The sequence below is a fragment of the Ranitomeya variabilis genome, chromosome 6, assembly GCF_051348905.1.
Source record: "Ranitomeya variabilis isolate aRanVar5 chromosome 6, aRanVar5.hap1, whole genome shotgun sequence".
In the NCBI taxonomy this organism is placed as follows: domain Eukaryota; kingdom Metazoa; phylum Chordata; class Amphibia; order Anura; family Dendrobatidae; genus Ranitomeya; species Ranitomeya variabilis.
In genome coordinates, this window is record NC_135237.1 from 24,029,604 (window position 1) to 24,046,966 (window position 17,363).

Below are 17,363 nucleotides of genomic sequence, written 5' to 3' on the forward strand. Positions count from 1 at the left end.
CATCTATCTATCATGTATCTATTATCTATCAATCTATTATCTATCATATATTATCTATCTATTTATTATCTATCTATTAATCCATCTATCTATTATCTATCTATCTATCTATCTATCTATCTATCTATCTATCTATCTATTATCTATCGATCTATTTTCTATCTATCTATTATCTATCTATCTATTTCTATGGATTTATCAATCTATCTTGTAGCAATCTATCAAAAATCTATGTTTTTTATTTATTTTTTAATTTCTTCTCATATTTTTATTTCTCCAATAAATTACTGTGTGATTCTGGAATGTTACCAGATCCATATTTCAAGTTGTGGCCTTGTAATTCTCCAGATCATAGAATTTAATATACACACAATATTAGCATATTGTATACCAGATGTATAGATGAGGAGAGGACAGAGGGTCATCTCCACGAATCTCCCCGGGGCTAAATGTTTTAGGCTTAACATCTATCATAGGGCATTGTAGACCGAGTCCTTATAAAGAAGAACAAGACTGTAGAGCAAGTTAGAACATCTGTAGAACAGATGGAAACTAATATTAAAGCTGCCAACATTTTTTTGGGTCTCCAAACCCTTTTTCCACCAGAGAGAAACCATAAGGGCCTTGCTTCATAGGATGTGAAAGGAGACCGAAAGGTCAGGGTGGGATGGTATCTCCCAACCCAAAGTCCCAAGAGGTGCATTAAATCAGGATATTTCCAGAAACAAGTTTGAAAAACAAGAGATTTATAGCCTTTTACTTTTAAAGGAAAATAATATTTTCATAGAGGTAAAAAGGTAAAATGTAAGAAAAAATATCAACTCCGGAGTCGGAGCCAAAATAGAACTTGGAAATAAGAATCAATAAAAAAAAAATAACTTAATAATTAAGGGTTATTTTTTTTTTAAATAATATTTTATTGTTTTTATTTTACTGTTTTTTATGTTTAGAATTTTTTTTTTTTAATTCTATGCATGGGCCTAAAAGAAGATCCGATCCACAGGATTTCCAATGAGTTATCAGATATGGAATCCAACCATCTAAGATTCCTCTTAGATTTCCTCCTATTGACTGTCAATAGATTTCAGTTTCCAAAAAGATCTTTGACTTTGTTGGTGATATTAGAGTGGATTTCCACCCAAAATGTAAAATTGTCCCTATTAAGTAATTCAGAAGTTAATGCACTATCCAAAGTTTGATAACGATGTTTGCATTTTTTCAGTTTTGTTGTTGTGGCCATTTTGAAAACAAAAAGGCAACAGTAAATGGAAAAGTCATAAAGTTTGTGTCTTTTGATTTTTCTTCCCAGAAATCAATGATGGTCCCACTCTTACTTTTTAAAAACTGTTTCATGAGTCACAAAGTAACCATTTATCGTGTAGGTAAGGCAATGTTGACAGCCGAAATATCTGCACTTTTTGTTGTCATATTTGCAAAAAGGATCGACACAACAATGCAGAACAAGTAAATGCTAAGCTTCTGTGCAAAAATTAGTATTACATCGTTATAAAAAATGAGTGTATTTTTTTAAGGGAAAAATTAATTTTTGTATTTGTATTGAATTTTGGTTGTTGTATTGCAGCTCAGTCATATTCCCTCTGTTAGAGCTAGCGGAGCGCACCGAGTAAATAGAGATGTTTTTATTGATATTGGTGCGTTTGCAGCCCGGGGTCCACCGTGCAGGAGTACCTGCTGCTAGCAAACGGCGGCACTATATGGCGGTATGGACTAACTCAGTTAATTCACCGAGTAGCCGTGAAAGCAAAGCACTGTGCCCTGTTAGGCTTCACAGAGGCACAGGCTAACTACCCAGATGAGAGCAGTCAGTGGTCACGCATGCACACAAAACTCCTTGCCGGAGGTGCCAGCATTCTAGGGGCTTATTTCAGCCAGGTCCCTGAATACATACAAACACAAACTCCTCGCCGGAGGTGCCAGCATTCTAGGGGCTTATTTCAGCCGGGTTCCTGATCACACTCTCACGTGACCACACTGGCGCAAAGCACATAACAAAGAACAATACTAGCGTGCGGCCATGCGAGCCTTAAATAGTTGCAGCACGTACAGGACCTTCCAAGAAGGACCAATGAGAGGCTGCCACAGAGCGTGAGCACCTACAGGACCTTCCTGAAGGACCAATGGCCTTAGCTGCAGTATCTGATCATGTGACCCTCAATCTCCACTGAGAGATCTTACTCTGGGCATGCTCAGAACGAGAAAAGCAGGAATTAGTCCCAGAAGCGTCTGCTCGCCGCTGCCAAGCACTGACTTCAATGGCAGAAGCAGGAAAGGCAGCAGAAACTCTTTGTACAGAGTCAGACTGAGCGAGACGCTGGGACCGACGTCTCCGCTGAGCAGGCTCCACTGCAGCAGGAGAATGGGAGACTGCAGCGGAGATGGCCCGAGATTCCCCCTGTGCAGAGGCGGGAACTCGACCCCTAACATTACCCCCCCTCCTAGGGCACCCCTCCTTGGGCCTCGCTACGTTCGAAGGCAGCAATGAGCTGTGGAGCCCGAATGTGCTCAGCAGGCTCCCAGGACCTATCCTCAGGACCGTAACCCTTCCAGTCCACCAAATAAAATTTTTTACCACGAACCACCTTGCACCCTAAAATAGCGTTCACCTCGTAATCGTCCGTAGACGAACCCGATGTCCCGGCAGATGACTCAGAAAACCGGGACATGTATACGGGCTTAAGGAGGGACACATGAAAGGTGTCGGTGATACCTAGGCGTGGAGGAAGGGCTAGACGGTAGACTACAGGATTAACTTGTTCGAGGACCTTGAAGGGACCCAAGTAGCGAGGAGCAAACTTAGTGGACTCAACACGCAGCCTGATGTTACGAGCAGAGAGCCCACATTAAGTCGCCAAGAGCAAAGGTAGGGGCAGGACGCCGATGTGCATCGGCGGAGGACCTCATTCTCTCCTTGGAGGCCCGGATGGCATACTGAGTGCGGACCAAAATGTCTCGTGCCTCCACTGACCAGTCTGCCACCCTGGAGTCAGCAGAGGACATGGGCATAGGCACAGGAACCCGCAGATGCTGGCCGTAATAAAGGAGGAAAGGAGTCTGACCGGTGGAGTCGGCTACAGCGTTGTTAAGGGCAATCTCTGCCCACGGTAACAAGAATGCCCAGTCATCCTGCCTGGCAGAAAGAAAATGTTGTAAATAAGTGACCAGAGTCTGATTGGCTCTCTCAACCAACCCATTCGTCTCGGGATGATAAGCCGAATAGAGATTTAACTCAATACTGAGTAGACGACAAAGCTCCCTCCAGAATCGAGACACAAACTGGGGACCCCGGTCACTGACAATCTTGTCCGGCATATCGTGTAAGCAAAAGATATGCTTGATGAACAAGGCTGCCAGAGCCCATGCAGAAGGTAGCCGCGGAAGAGGCACCAAATGAACCATTTTGGTAAAATGGTCGGTGATCACCCAGATAATGGTGCAACTAGGAGACTTGGGTAAGCCCACCACAAAGTCCATCCCGACCATCTCCCAGGGCCTGTCCGCCACCGGAAGAGGGTAAAGCAACCCAGCTGGCCATTGCCAAGGGGACTTGTTCTTGGCGCAAGAGACACACGCCCGAACATAGTCTGCGACATCATGAGCCATATGTGGCCACCAGTATGTCCTTGCCAGTAACTCAGATGTCCTTTTGGAACCAAAATGTCCACCCACCCTGGATGAGTGTGCCCAAGAGAGAACCTCCAGTCGCAAACTGGATGGTACAAAAGTCTTGCCCGGACGCACAGACTCTAGCGTAACCGGGGCCACAGTTCTCAGGCTCTCGGTGGGGACAATAAGCCGAGGCTCCTCTTCCTCCTCCACAGATGACACAACGGAGCGAGAGAGAGCATCAGCATGAATGTTCTTCTCCCCAGAAAGAAAATGGAGGGTGAAATGAAATCAGGAGAAGAACAAGGACCATCTGGCCTGGTGAGAATTTAACAACTGGGCTGTCTGCAGGTACACCAAATTTTTATGATCTGTGAAGACTTGGAAGGGAAAACGAGCTCCTTCCAAGAGATATCTCCACTCCGAGAACGCCAACTTCATAGCTAGCAACTCCCTGTCCCCGATGGAATAATTCCTCTCTGCTGGTGAGAAGGTCTTAGAAAAGAAGAAGCAAGGATGCTTCTGACCTTGAGCATCCTTTTGGAAGAGGACTGCTCCAGCACCAACAGATGAGGCATCCACCTCCATGATAAATGGCTTATCTACATCGGGGCGATGTAGGATGGGAGTGCTAGCGAAGTGTGACTTTATGGAGTTAAAGTCCTTGGAGACCTCCTCAGACCACAATTTGGGATTTGCCCCCTTCTTGGTGAGGGCTACCAAGGGAGCTACCAAAGTTGAGAAGTGCGGAATGAACTGGCGATAATAATTAATGAACCCCATAAAGCGCTGCACCGCTTTAAGAGAATGGGGTTCCTGCCAGTCCATCACAGCCTGTAGTTTGGCAGGATCCATAGCCAATCCCTGGGCGGAGATGATATAGCCTAGGAAAGGTAAGGACTCCTGCTCGAACATATACTTCTCCAACTTGGCATAGAGGGAGTTTACCCATAGGAGGTCGAAGACTTTGGAAACATCTCGCCGGTGGGAGTCAATATCTGGAGAGTAGATGAGAATATCATCCAGATAGACTACGACCGAGGTGGTGAGCATATCCCGGAAGATGTCGTTCACAAAGTCTTGGAAAATGGCTGGGGCATTACAGAGCCCAAGGGGCATCACCAGATATTCATAGTGCCCATCCCTGGTGTTAAAAGCCATCTTCCATTCGTCCCCCTCACGGATGCGAATCAGGTTGTAAGCACCCCACAGATCTAGTTTAGTAAACACCCTTGCTCCCCGAAGCCTATCGAAGAGCTCAGATATCAAGGGCAAAGGATACTTATTCTTAACGGTGATGGCGTTAAGACCCCTGTAGTCTATACATGGATGCAGTTCCCCATTCTTATTCAGCACGAAGAACCCAGCCCCAGCAGGTGACACTGACTTCCTGATGAACCCTCTTGCCAGATTCTCTAGAATGTACTGAGACATTGCCTCCGTCTCCGGGAGAGATAACGGATGAACTCAACCCCGGGGAGGCTCAGCACCAGGCAAGAGATCAATAGGACAGTCATAGAGGCGATGGGGCGGAAGGGTCTCCACCGCCTTTTTGGAGAACACGTCTGCATAAGACCAATATTGCTTGGGGAGAGAGGATAGATCTGCGGGTACCTCTGTAGTCGCAACCTGAATGCACTCCTTCTGACACCTACCCCCACAAGATTCACCCCATCCCAGAATTCTGCCTGAGGACCACTCGATATGAGGAGAGTGGTACCGTAGCCAAGGTATCCCCAACAGGACCTCATCAATTCCCTCAGGAATGACGAGCAGAGATATAATCTCCTGATGGGATGGTGACATGGACAGAGTAAGAGGGATGGTCTGGTGTGTTATCTGTGAGGGCAGTGTCGACCCATTCACCACTCGTACTGTTACTCGTTGAGCTAGCATAACCAGGGGTATTGCATGAAGTTTGTCGAAGGCAGAAGACATAAAATTGCCCTCCGCCCCAGAATCCACGCAGAGCTCTACCGAGTGGGAGGATGAGCCTATAATAATTGTCCCCTTAAAGGACAATTTGGAGGCAAACGTCGCCATGTCTAGTGTACCTCCACCTACTACCACTAGACGCTGACGTTTCCTCGACCACTGGGGACATCTGGTGGCAAGATGTCCTGACTGCTGGCAAACATGACAGACCTTGAGTGCACAAGCGGTCCGGGACTTAGATCCTGCTCGTGACACTTCCATGGCCTCATGTGACTCAGGAACCAGGACCGGAGATTCCAGAGGTTTGGCGAAGGTGGGAGCCAGCCGAAACCTCTGCCTACACTGGGCTCGCTCTAACCTCCGCTAGTTAAAACAGAGGTCAATTCGAGTAGAGACAGTTATTAACTCCTCCAGTGTGGCAGTAATCTCCCTAGTGGCCATGGCGTCCTTAACGTGATCAGCCAGGCCCCTCCAAAATATGGGGATAAGGGCTTTATCTGACCACTCCAGCTCAGAAGCTAAAGTACGAAAGCGGACGGCAAAATGGCTGACCAAGGACTCACCCTGAGTTAATGCCAGCAGTTGGAGCGCCGTGTCATGGGTGACTTGAGGTCCTAAAAAGACCTGTTTCAGAGTGCTCAGGAACAGCGGAGCACTCTGCACCACATGATCACCACGCTCCCACAGCGGAGTAGCCCATTCCAACGCCCTGTCCGACAAAAGAGACAGAATAAATCCCACCTCAGCCCGCTCAGTGGGAAAACGTGCAGCCAGGAGCTCGAGGTGAATAGAGCACTGACTCATGAATCCCCTACAAGATTTGCTATTTCCAGAAAATTTTTCTGGCAGCGGGAGGCGAGATTATGTCAGAACAGGGGTGGCAGTGGACAAGGTTGCTGCAGCCATGCTAGCAGCCTGTACAGCAACTGCGGTGACATCCACAGCTGAGGTTGAGCTCTCGAGAGCCGCCAACCTACCCTCCAGCTGCTGGATATACCGCAAGGATTGCTGAATGTCCGCCATTTACTAGCCAGACCCTGGCGCTAGTATTCTGTTAGGGCTAGCGGAATGCACCAAGTAAATAGAGATGTTTTTATTGATATTGGTGCATTCGCAGCCCGGGGTGCACTGTGCAGGAGTACCTGCTGCTAGCAAACAGCGGCACTATATGGCGGTATGGACTAACTCAGTTAATTCACCGAGTAGCCGTGAAAGCAAAGCACTGTGATCTGTTAAGGCCCCGTCTCACTAAGCGATTTACCAACGATCACGACCAGCGATACGACCTGGCCGTGATCGTTGGTAAGTCGCTGTCTGGTCGCTGGGGAGCTGTCACACACACAGCTCTCTCCAGCGACCAATGATCAGGGGAACGACTTCGGCATCATTGAAACTGTCATCAACGATGCCGAAGTCCCCCTGCAGCACCCGGTAACCAGGGTAAACATCGGGTTACTAAGCGCAGGGCCGCGCTTAGTAACCCGATGTTTACCCTGGTTACCAAAAAAAACAAACAGTACATACTCGCCTTTCGGTGTCCAGGTCCCTTGCCGTCTGCTTCCTGCTCTGACTGAGCCGCCGTACACTGAGAGCGCAGCGGTGACGTCACTGCTGTGCTCTCACTTCTCACTGTACGGCCGGCAGTCAGTGAGAGCAGGAAGCAGACGGCAAGGGACCTGACGGACATCAGAAGGCGAGTATGTACTGTTTGTTTTTTTTTACATTTACGCTGGTAACCAGGGTAAACATCGGGTTACTAAGCGCGGCCCTGCGCTTAGTAACCCGATGTTTACCCTGGTTACCAGTGAAGACATCGCTGGATCGGTGTCACACACACCGATTCAGCAATGTCAGCGGGGCCTCAACGACCAAAAAAAGGTCCAGGCCATTCCGACACGACCAGCGATCTCGCAGCAGGGGCCTGATCGCTGGTACGTGTCACACATAGCGAGATCGCTATGGAGGTCGCTGTTGCGTCACAAAACTTGTGACTCAGCAGCGATCTCGCTAGCGATCTCGCTATGTGAGACGGGGCCTTTAGACTTCACAGAGGCACAGGCTAACTGCCCAAACAGAGAGCAGTCAGTGGTCACGCATGCACACAAAACTCCTCGCTGGAGGTGCCAGCATTCTAGGGGCTTATTTCAGTCAGGTCCCTGAATACATACAAACACAAACTCCTCGCCGGAGGTGCCAGCATTCTAGGGGCTTATTTCAGCCGGGTCCCTGAACACACTCTCACGTGACCACACTGGCGCAAAGCACATAACAAAGAACAATACTAGTGCATGGTCGTGCGGCTATGCGAGCCTTAAATAGTTGCAGCACGTACAGGACCTTCCTAGAAGGACCAATGAGAGGCTGCCACAGAGCGTGAGCACCTACAGGACCTTCCTGAAGGACCAATGGCCTTAGCTGCAGTATCTGATCATGTGACCCTCGATCTCCACTGAGAGATCTTACTCTGGGCAAGCAAAGAACGAGAAAAGCAGGACTTAGTCCCAGAAGTGTCTGCTCGCCGCTGCCCAGCACTGACTTCAATGGCAGTAGCAGGAAAGGCAGCAGTAACTCTTTGTACAGAGTCAGACTGAGCGAGACGCTGGGACCGACGTCTCCGCTGAGCAGGCTCCCACTGCGGCAGGAGAAGAATGGGAGACCGCAGCGGAGATGGCCCGAGATTCCCCCTGTGCAGAGGCGGGAACTTGACCCCTAACACCCTCTGACACAGTTTCTAATTGTACACAACCCCTTTAAAACTTTATGGAATGGTGCTTTTTTGTTGAAAGTCCTTTGATGCCGGTTGGGTCAAAATAGTGGCTAAAGTCAGAGATAGTGGGTGACTCGGTCATTATCTGTATCAACGATTCACTTCACTGACCTAACCCTCTATTTCTATCATCTGTCCTAGGCAGAGCGTTTCTTGGTGTGTCTCCAATACACCAGCCCTCCTCTTCCTTTCTACACCCTTGAGCCAAAAGTTTTCGTTAAGAGCTACATATTTATGAATTGTTTTGATACTATCTTCGAAATCATACCAAATATCTAATAATCCAGAAATCATAATTAATATCTGATAATCCAGAATTTATCACAATCCAACATCTGTCCAATCCAATTGTTGCCAGATTAAATATTTGTTTTAATAAAAAATTGTCAAGGAGAACAGCCATGGGGGTCACACAGATCCCACTGCTGTCACCAGTTTGTCAGGGAGATGCAACTTTTCTGTCTCCAATCATCAGGACAATTGTGTAATCGTGTTGTTCTGATGGTCTCCATGCTGACCCCCAGTCCCAAGATGGCTGCGGGGTCCTTTAGGGTCCTGCAGGGAAGGTGGTTTGTTAGCACATGCGGAGAGCAGGACCTGAGACGCCTCCTTCCCTGCCTGTCAGAAGCTGCTTAGATCAGCGATCTGACACTATACAGTGATGTCCCATCCTGGGACAATGTGGAAAAGTAAAAAAAAATATTAAAAAGTGTAAAAATATTTGTAAAAAATTCCTAAATAAACAACCAAAAAGGAAACAAATATTTTTTCAATAAACACATTTATGTAAAAAAAAAAAAAGTACACATATTTGCTATCGCTGCATCCATAACGACCTGCTCTATTAAACTGTGCCACTAGTTAACACCTTCAGTGAACACCATAAAAAATAAATAAAAAACAAGGCAAAAAACAATGCTTTATCATCATACTGCCGAACAAAAAGTGCAATAAAACGCGATCAAAAAGACAAATGTAAACAAAAATGGCACTTCTAAAAACGTCATCTTGTCCCGCCAAAAACAAGCTGCAATACAGCTTCATCAGCAGAAAAATTAAAAAAGTTATAGCTCTTAGAAGAAAGCGATGCAAAAATATATTTTTTAATATCAAATAGTTTTTATTGTGTAAAAGCGCCAAAAAATTAAAATAAATATAAATGGGGTATCGCTATAATTGTACTGACCCAAAGAATAAAGCTGCCTTATCAATTTTACCATACGCGGAACGGCATAAAAAACACACAAACAATTCCTGAATTGCTGATTTTTGTTAATTCTGCCTCCCAAAAATAAGAATAGAAAGCGATCAAAAATGTCATGGGCCAATAAAAACATCAGTTTGTCCCGCAAAAAACAAGCCATAACATGACTCTATCGGCCGAAACATGGAAAAACTATAACTCTCAAAATATGGGGATGCGAAAAACTAGTTTTTGCAGTAAAAAGTATCTTTTAATGTGTGACAGCTGTCAAACATAAAAACCAGATATAAATCTGGTATCGCTATAATCGCACCGACCTGAAGACTAAAGTGACCTAATCACTTATACTGCACAAGGAAGGGTGTAAAAAATAAAACCAATTCTTCACATGCTGCTGATGTTTTCATTCTGCCTCCCAAAGATCGCATTGAGGCTCGGTGCACATTTATCCCAGTGTGCCTGAACACATTTAGTGCCCATATGTTTGGCATTTCTGTAGTGATGAGAGCCCGCCTAATTTACAGGTGCATGTCTCCAGAAGCATGAGCTAGGCATAATGTACTGGTGACTGCAACGTACTGGTCACTACAACGTACTGGTCACTACAACGGCAGTTTGCAATTTTCAGTCAGCAACATCCACTGCTGCCTATTTCCGAAAAACACCCATGGAGTCAAAATCGTCCCTACATCTGTAGATAAATTCCCAAAGGGGTATAATTTCCAAAGTGTGGTCGCTTGATGGGGGATTCTGCTTTTCTATCACTTAGGGGCACTTTATATATAGTTTGCAAACTATTCTAGGAAAATCTGCGCTCCAGGAGGCAAATAGGGCTCCGTCCCTCCCGAGTCTCTCCGTATGGCAAAGTGGTACTGTACATATGGGGATTTTTCTACATTCAACAGAAATTGTGGGACAAAATTTGGTGCCATTTTTACCATTTTTCCAGTACAAAAATGCAAAACTTGGGGCTAACACACAATCTTGGCGGCAAAAATGTACATTATGTTTTCTTCACTGCCCAATGGTATAAAATTCTGTGACACACCTGGGGCATCAAAATAATCACTGTACCCCTAGATGAATTCATTGAGAGGTTTAATTGGTAAAATGGGGTCAGTTATGGGGGCTTCTGCTGTTCTGGCACCTCAGGGGCTCTGCCAGTGTAACATGGCACCCTCAAACAAGTGCAGCAAAATCTGCACTGTAATATGGCGCTACTTCCCTTCTGAGCTTTGTGCTGTGCCTGAAAATTAGTTTTCGACCACATATGGGGTATCAGTGAACTCAGGAGAAATTGCAAAACAAATTTTCTCCTGTTATCCTTGTGAAAATACAAATTTTGGAGCTAAAAAAGATTTTTTGTGGGAAAAATGTGATTTTTTTATTTCTTGGATATACTTTATAAACTTCTGTGAATCACCTGTGGGTCCAAGGTACTCAATACACATCTAGATAAGTTCCTTAGGGGGTCTAGTTTCCAAAATGGTGTCACTTGTGGGGGTTTCCACTGTTTAGGCACATCAAGTTCTCTCCAAACACGACATGGTGTCTGCTAATTATTCCAGCAAATTTTACATTCAAAAATTCAAATGGCGCTCCTTCCCTTTCAAGCCGTGCCATGCACCCAAAAAGTTGTTTTCCTCCACATATTGGGTATCTGCACACTCAGAAGAATTTGCACAACATTTGTAGGAGCAATTTCTCCTGTTACCCTTATGAAAATGCAAAATTAGGAGCTAAAAAAGATTTATCTTGGAAAAATGTGTTCTTTTATTTTCAAGGCTCTGCGTTAGTGAACTTATATGTGAAGCACCTGTGGGTTCAAGGTGCTCAATACACATCTAGATAAGTTCACTAAGGGGTCTAGTTTCCAAAACAGTTCCACTTGTGAGAGGTTTCCTTTGTTTAGGCACATCAGGGGCTCTCAAAACACGACATGGTGTCCTTTAATTATTCCAGCAAATTTTATATTCAAAAAGTCAAATGGCGATCCTTCCCTTCCAAGCCCTGCCGTGCGCCCAAACAGTTGTTTTCCTCCACATATTTGGCCTCTGCGCACTCAGAAGAAATGGCACAACAAATTGTATGAAGCAATTTTACCTTGTACCTTTATGAAAATGCCAAATTTGCAGCTAAAAAAGATTTATCTGGGAAAAATGTGTTTTTTTTTATTTTCATGGCTCTACGTCATAAACTTCTGTGAAGCACCTGTGGGTTCAAGATGCTCCATACTCATCTAGATAAGTTCACTAAGGGGTCTAGTTTCCCAAGTGGTTTCACTTGTGGGATGTTTGCACTGTTTAGCCACATCAGAGTGTCCGCTAATTATTCCAGCAAATTTTTCATTCAAAAAGTCAAATGGCACTTCTTTCCTTCCGAGCCCTGCTGTGCGCCCAAACAGTAGAGTTCCTCCACATATGGGGTGAAAACAGGCTTTGGGGCAAAGGGTTTAAAGAGTTTTTTTTACCATCTTTGTAGATAGCTGTTAGATAGAGCTTGTAAATACAAGCACTTTTTCAATTTATCGCTTATTAAAATTAGCAGTTCTTGAGATATAAACACTTTTCTTTTGGTTACTGTCTAGAATCGGTGGTTGGTCAACAAGGTAATGACCTGTAAACATAAGAAAACTGTTAATATCTCAAAAATGGCTGAAAACAGTAATAAATAGTAAATCGCAAAATTGCTTGCATTTCTAAGAACTATCCGACAATATCAATTTATGAAGATGGAATTAACCCTTTAAAGCTCTGTTCTTGTGTTTTTATTTTATATGGACCCAATTTTCCAATATGATGAAATAAGGACCGACACCACATGCAATGGTGCATAGCGGGATTATTGGGTTTTAAAGGTGGCACATGGAGTACATACAAAACTATCTGCAATCACGCAGCATGCTAATGTACAAAATGTCCCGTTGGATACGACTGCTGTAGTGTGAAGGCTCAATCACTATAACATTTGTTTACAAGAAGCCAGAAAATACTCAAGATTTACAGATGAAAAGAGGGAAAGATAAGCCTTATATGCTGTTATCCAGACACAGTGGCTCAACTTCTCTCAATGATAAAAGTTAGTGTAGCTCTGGAGGAAAAACTGTGAATAAGTGAAGCTATGTGACTTAATTTTACCAATTGTTTGTAAGACTCACAGAAAAAAGAGGAGTCTAATCCTCATACATTCCAGAAAAAGTGGGAAAGTCTCCCAGGTGGAAAAATCAGCACTCCTGGGCAAACATCTCTTGAGTATGGCACCAAGATGTTTGATCATCAGACTCATCTGGGGGGACAGAGTTGGCCTTTCTGCAACCCAAAATATTAATCATGTACTTCTCCTTGTTTTCTTCCTTGGCTGAATTTTCAGCATAATGATATATACCTTAATTTTACCCCCAAAACCCCAAGGGAATATTCCTCTTATCTAGTGCTTCTTCTCCAGTTCTCCTTTCTCTAGTGTTCTGAGTGTCCTGTATACTTTATTGTTTCTGCACCCGACACCCTCTGATTCAAGAATCCACCCCTAAGTGGCCCTAATTTAGGTAATTTCCCTCCTTTTTAGTGCCTTAGTTCTGTGTCCCTCTAGTCCCCCTGCTTTAGATGAGTTTCCCCCACAGTGCCCCTGCTTCAGGTCAAGTGCCCTCACACTGCTCCTGCTTTAAGTCAACTGACCCTGCTTTACGTCAAGTACCCCAACAGGTCCCTGCTTTAGGTCATGTGTCCTTACAGTGCCTTGGCTTCAGGTCAACTGCTCCCTACAGTGCCCTTGCTTCAGGTCAACTGCTCCCTACAGTGCCCTTGCTTTAGATCAACTGCTCCCTACAGTGCCCTTGCTTCAGGTCAACTGCTCCCTACAGTGCCTTTGCTTTAGATCAACTGCTCCCTATAGTTTCCTTGCTTCAGGTCAACTGCTCTCTACAGTGCCCTTGCTTTAGATCAACTGCTCTCTACAGTGCCCTTGCTTCAGGTCAACTGCTCCCCATAATGCCCTGGCTTCAGGTCAACTGCTCCCTACAGTGCCCTTGCTTTAGATCAACTGCTCCCTACAGTGCCCTTGCTTCAGGTCAACTGCTCCCTACAGTGCCTTTGCTTTAGATCAACTGCTCCCTATAGTTTCCTTGCTTCAGGTCAACTGCTCTCTACAGTGCCCTTGCTTTAGATCAACTGCTCCCTACAGTGCCCTTGCTTCAGGTCAACTGCTCGCTACAGTGCCCTTGCTTCAGGTCAACTGCTCCCCATAATGCCCTGGCTTCAGGTCAACTGCTCCCTACAGTGCCCTTGCTTCAGGTCAACTGCTCTCTACAGTGCCCTTGCTTCCGGTCAACTGCTCCCTACAGTGCCCTTGCTTCAGGTCAACTGCTCTCTACAGTGCCCTTGCTTTAGGTCAACTGTCCCCCACAATGCCCTGGTTTCATGTCAACCACAGTGCTCCTGCATTAGGTCAGGTGCCCCCCATAGTGCCTGTCCTTTAGGTCTGGTGCTCCAGCTCCAGGTATTTCCCATTTTTGTGCCCTTCCTTCAGGTGCATGAGATTTACAGGGGTGTGATGTCTGTAGGAAAGGAATGTGGGCTGTAAAAAGAGGGAATGGGTTGTGCTCAAAAATTTCTCTTGCCTCGTTATGGCTGCATGTGTGCATTACAAATCTCCCTGAAAACAATATGGAAAGTTGGCATGGATGTTCAGCAGCAGATGGAGCTGAATTACTCGGTGGGAGATGGGCATTACATTTTATTTTCACAGTGATATAATGTGTATTTCTCTAAGTTTTATAGTTTTGCTTGGATATTACACATATGTTCGCAATAAAAAGAAGCATAATGCTATGACACACTAACCTAAAAACAACATAAAAACATTCACATAATACAATGCCTGGTTTTCACTTAATTTAAATAAAAAAAATGTAAGAAGTTGAGTTTTTATTTATTTTTTTAATATATTTACAGATTCCCAGGAAGGAAGTTATAAGTCCGATGTAAATAGTAAACCTCGTAAAGAGAGAACGGCCTTTACGAAAGAGCAAATCCGAGAGTTGGAGGCGGAATTCGCTCATCATAACTACCTGACCCGGTTGAGACGATATGAAATAGCTGTAAACCTGGATCTTACGGAAAGACAGGTACTCCACGTAAGAGGGCTCTATATGGCTTGGGTTGGATGGTATAAGAAATGACAGCACTGTGGCGTTACTATAAGGTGATCCATCATTTGTCATAAATATGTATTTTTTTTACCTGGTGTAAATGCCGCTGTTCTCCTGAATCCGTCAACGTTTTTCTTTTGTTCCTGCGCCTCTCCGCACCTGAAATTAAGGCAGAATACCGGCTAGTACAGAACAGCCTGTATTCTGCTGAATATTGGCTTCCTGGCAGTTAGTGACTGCAGGGAAACATGGAGAGAATATAGAAATGGTTTTACAGTTTCCACCTTCTCTTTTCACATTTGCACTGTACAAAATGGGTGATATGTATGGAATAGGGGCAGCAGGGCTGTGGTTGTCTCTGTTCGTCTGCTCACATAATTTCCGGTACCAAGAAGCTGCTACTGAATCCAGCATAATACAGAGCTGGTCTCACATTGCCCATAGTCCACAGCCTTAGTTATAATGGAAAAGAATATTTGAAAACCATATACAATAATCCTGTAGTGTCTGTATGTTATGACTGCACAAGCACAAAAGCAGCAAACAAATCAGGGGGACAAAAATCTGAACCAGACAAATCCCTGTTTAGACTGGTAAAAGCCTTAATGTGTCCCTTGTCTGTCCATACCTTATTATTTAAGATAGCGTAATGGCACCCCACTCGACTGCAACTCACCCTGAATGGCCCTAACAGTTCCTAAAATAGTTATGCATGTGTAGCAACTCACTAGGGAAAATAGGTTATACACTGCAACAGACCCTTCCGAATCCTGTACAGACTAGATATCCTGGCTCTGCATTTCCTATTGGAGCCTGCGGGTGCAGAGATAGCCCTAACCACAGACTAGGAGATGGCAACTCTGGCTTAAACTGCATAAAAGGCCCACAAGTTGCTTCATGTTCCTCCTATAGAACCGGAGGGCAGAGCAGAGTGTGAATTACCTACAAGAGGAGAAGTGTGCTGAACAAAGGAAAGATCCCAAAATGAGTAAAGTAAGTAACAAAATACCAAAGAAAAAAGCAAGTGCTGTTAGCAAATATATGGTACTTCCTATTAATTCCTAATAATCGCAAAGAAACAGCAAAGTGAAAATCCTTAGCTGACAGTTCATAGACCAGCTCCAAACATCAACAGAATGTCAGAACATCCAAATGAATCTATCACCAGCAGGAAACACCAGCAGAGGGACAGAATATAAAGCTGCACCCAAAAGGTGATAGGATGAGAAATGAAAACACCTGTGTTAAACTAGACAGACTGCAGCCATAAAAGCGAACCCAAACACCCAGAGAAAAGGGGTTGTCTCCTGTGGCTCGGCAGAAACGGAAGCCAACCACAGAACAGAGGCTCAAGGGATCGAATACAATGGCATGACACTGTGCTTGGTATTGCAGCTCCACACTTGCCAACAGTCGAAAATATCACAGTTCCATATTTGCTCAATGCCAGCCTCACTAACAAGTAGTGTTTTCAGGAAGGAATAGAGGGGGTTCCAGAGGAGTGGGGTGAGACTAATGCAGCCTTAAGTTATTGAGAACTATGTTTTTCTCTGCAGCACACTCACAATTACTGTAAGCAAATGAAGCTGAACGTCTGTAGTGATCCAATAGATCCCTTCAGACAGGTGTTCAATGGTCGCCAATTTAGAAATATCATTTTCTCATAAAAGAGCATTATGTATAAAACCTCCAACTCTCTGTCTCACCTCAATTCATTGTCAGTCACTCAACAGTTCATTCTCTCACTCACAACAGTTTACTTTTTCTATTATTATTATTATACATTTTTATAGCGCCATTTATTCCATGGCGCTTTAAATGTGAACGGGGCAAATATAGTCAAGTACAATAAACATGAGTAAAACAAGGCACACAGGTAGATAAGGAGGGAGGACCCTGCCCGCGAGGGCTCACAGTCTACGGGAGATGGGTGAGGATACACTAGGAGAGGGTAGAGCTGGTCATGTTGCGGTTCAGTAGACTGGGGATCACTGCAGGTTGTAGGCTTGTCGGAAGAGGTGAGTCTTCAGGTTCCTTTTGAAGGTTTCCGTGGTAGGCGAGAGCCTGATGTGTTGGGGTAGAGAGTTCCAGAGTATGGGGGAAGCACGGGAGAAGTCTTGGATGCGGTTGTGGGAAGAGGAGATAAGAGGGGAGTAGAGAAGGAGATCATGAGACGATCAAAGGTTGCGTGTAGGTAGGCAACGGGAGTCCATGTCACAGATGTATGGAGGAGACAGGTTGTGGATGGCTTTGCATGTCATTGTTAGTGTTTTGAACTGGAGTCTCTGGGTGATAGGAAGCCAGTGAAGGGCTTGGCATAGGGGAGAGGCTGGGGAATAGTGGGGAAACAAGTAGATTAGTCGGGCAGCAGAGTGTAGGATGGATTGGAGGGGTGCCAGAGTGTTAGAGGGGAGGCCAGAGAGTCGGAGGTTGCAGTAGTCGAGGCGGGAGATGTTAAGGGCATGCACTAGTGTTTTTGTGGTTTCATGGTCAAGGAATGCATGGATCCGGGAAATGTTTTTGAGTTGGAATCGGCAAGAGGAGGCAAGGGCTTGGATAAGAGGCTTGAAAGAGAGGGCAGAGTCTAGGATCACCCCGAGGCACCGAGCGTGCGGGAGCAGCCATTGACATTTCTACAGATAACTCTCTATGAAGTTCATTCTCTCACTCTCTCAACAGTCCACTCT

General features: G+C 45.0%; 1 protein-coding gene across 1 annotated transcript in view; it reads left to right on the forward strand.

The window, feature by feature from the left end:
* The window catches only part of MEOX2 (mesenchyme homeobox 2), an 82,470-nt gene that overhangs the window by 50,205 nt on the left and 14,902 nt on the right, over positions 1-17,363 (forward strand). Inside the window, exon 2 of the mRNA XM_077268070.1 lies at positions 14,480-14,652. Within this exon, the coding sequence (XP_077124185.1) occupies positions 14,480-14,652 (173 nt within the window). The remainder of the gene's footprint in view (positions 1-14,479; positions 14,653-17,363) is intronic.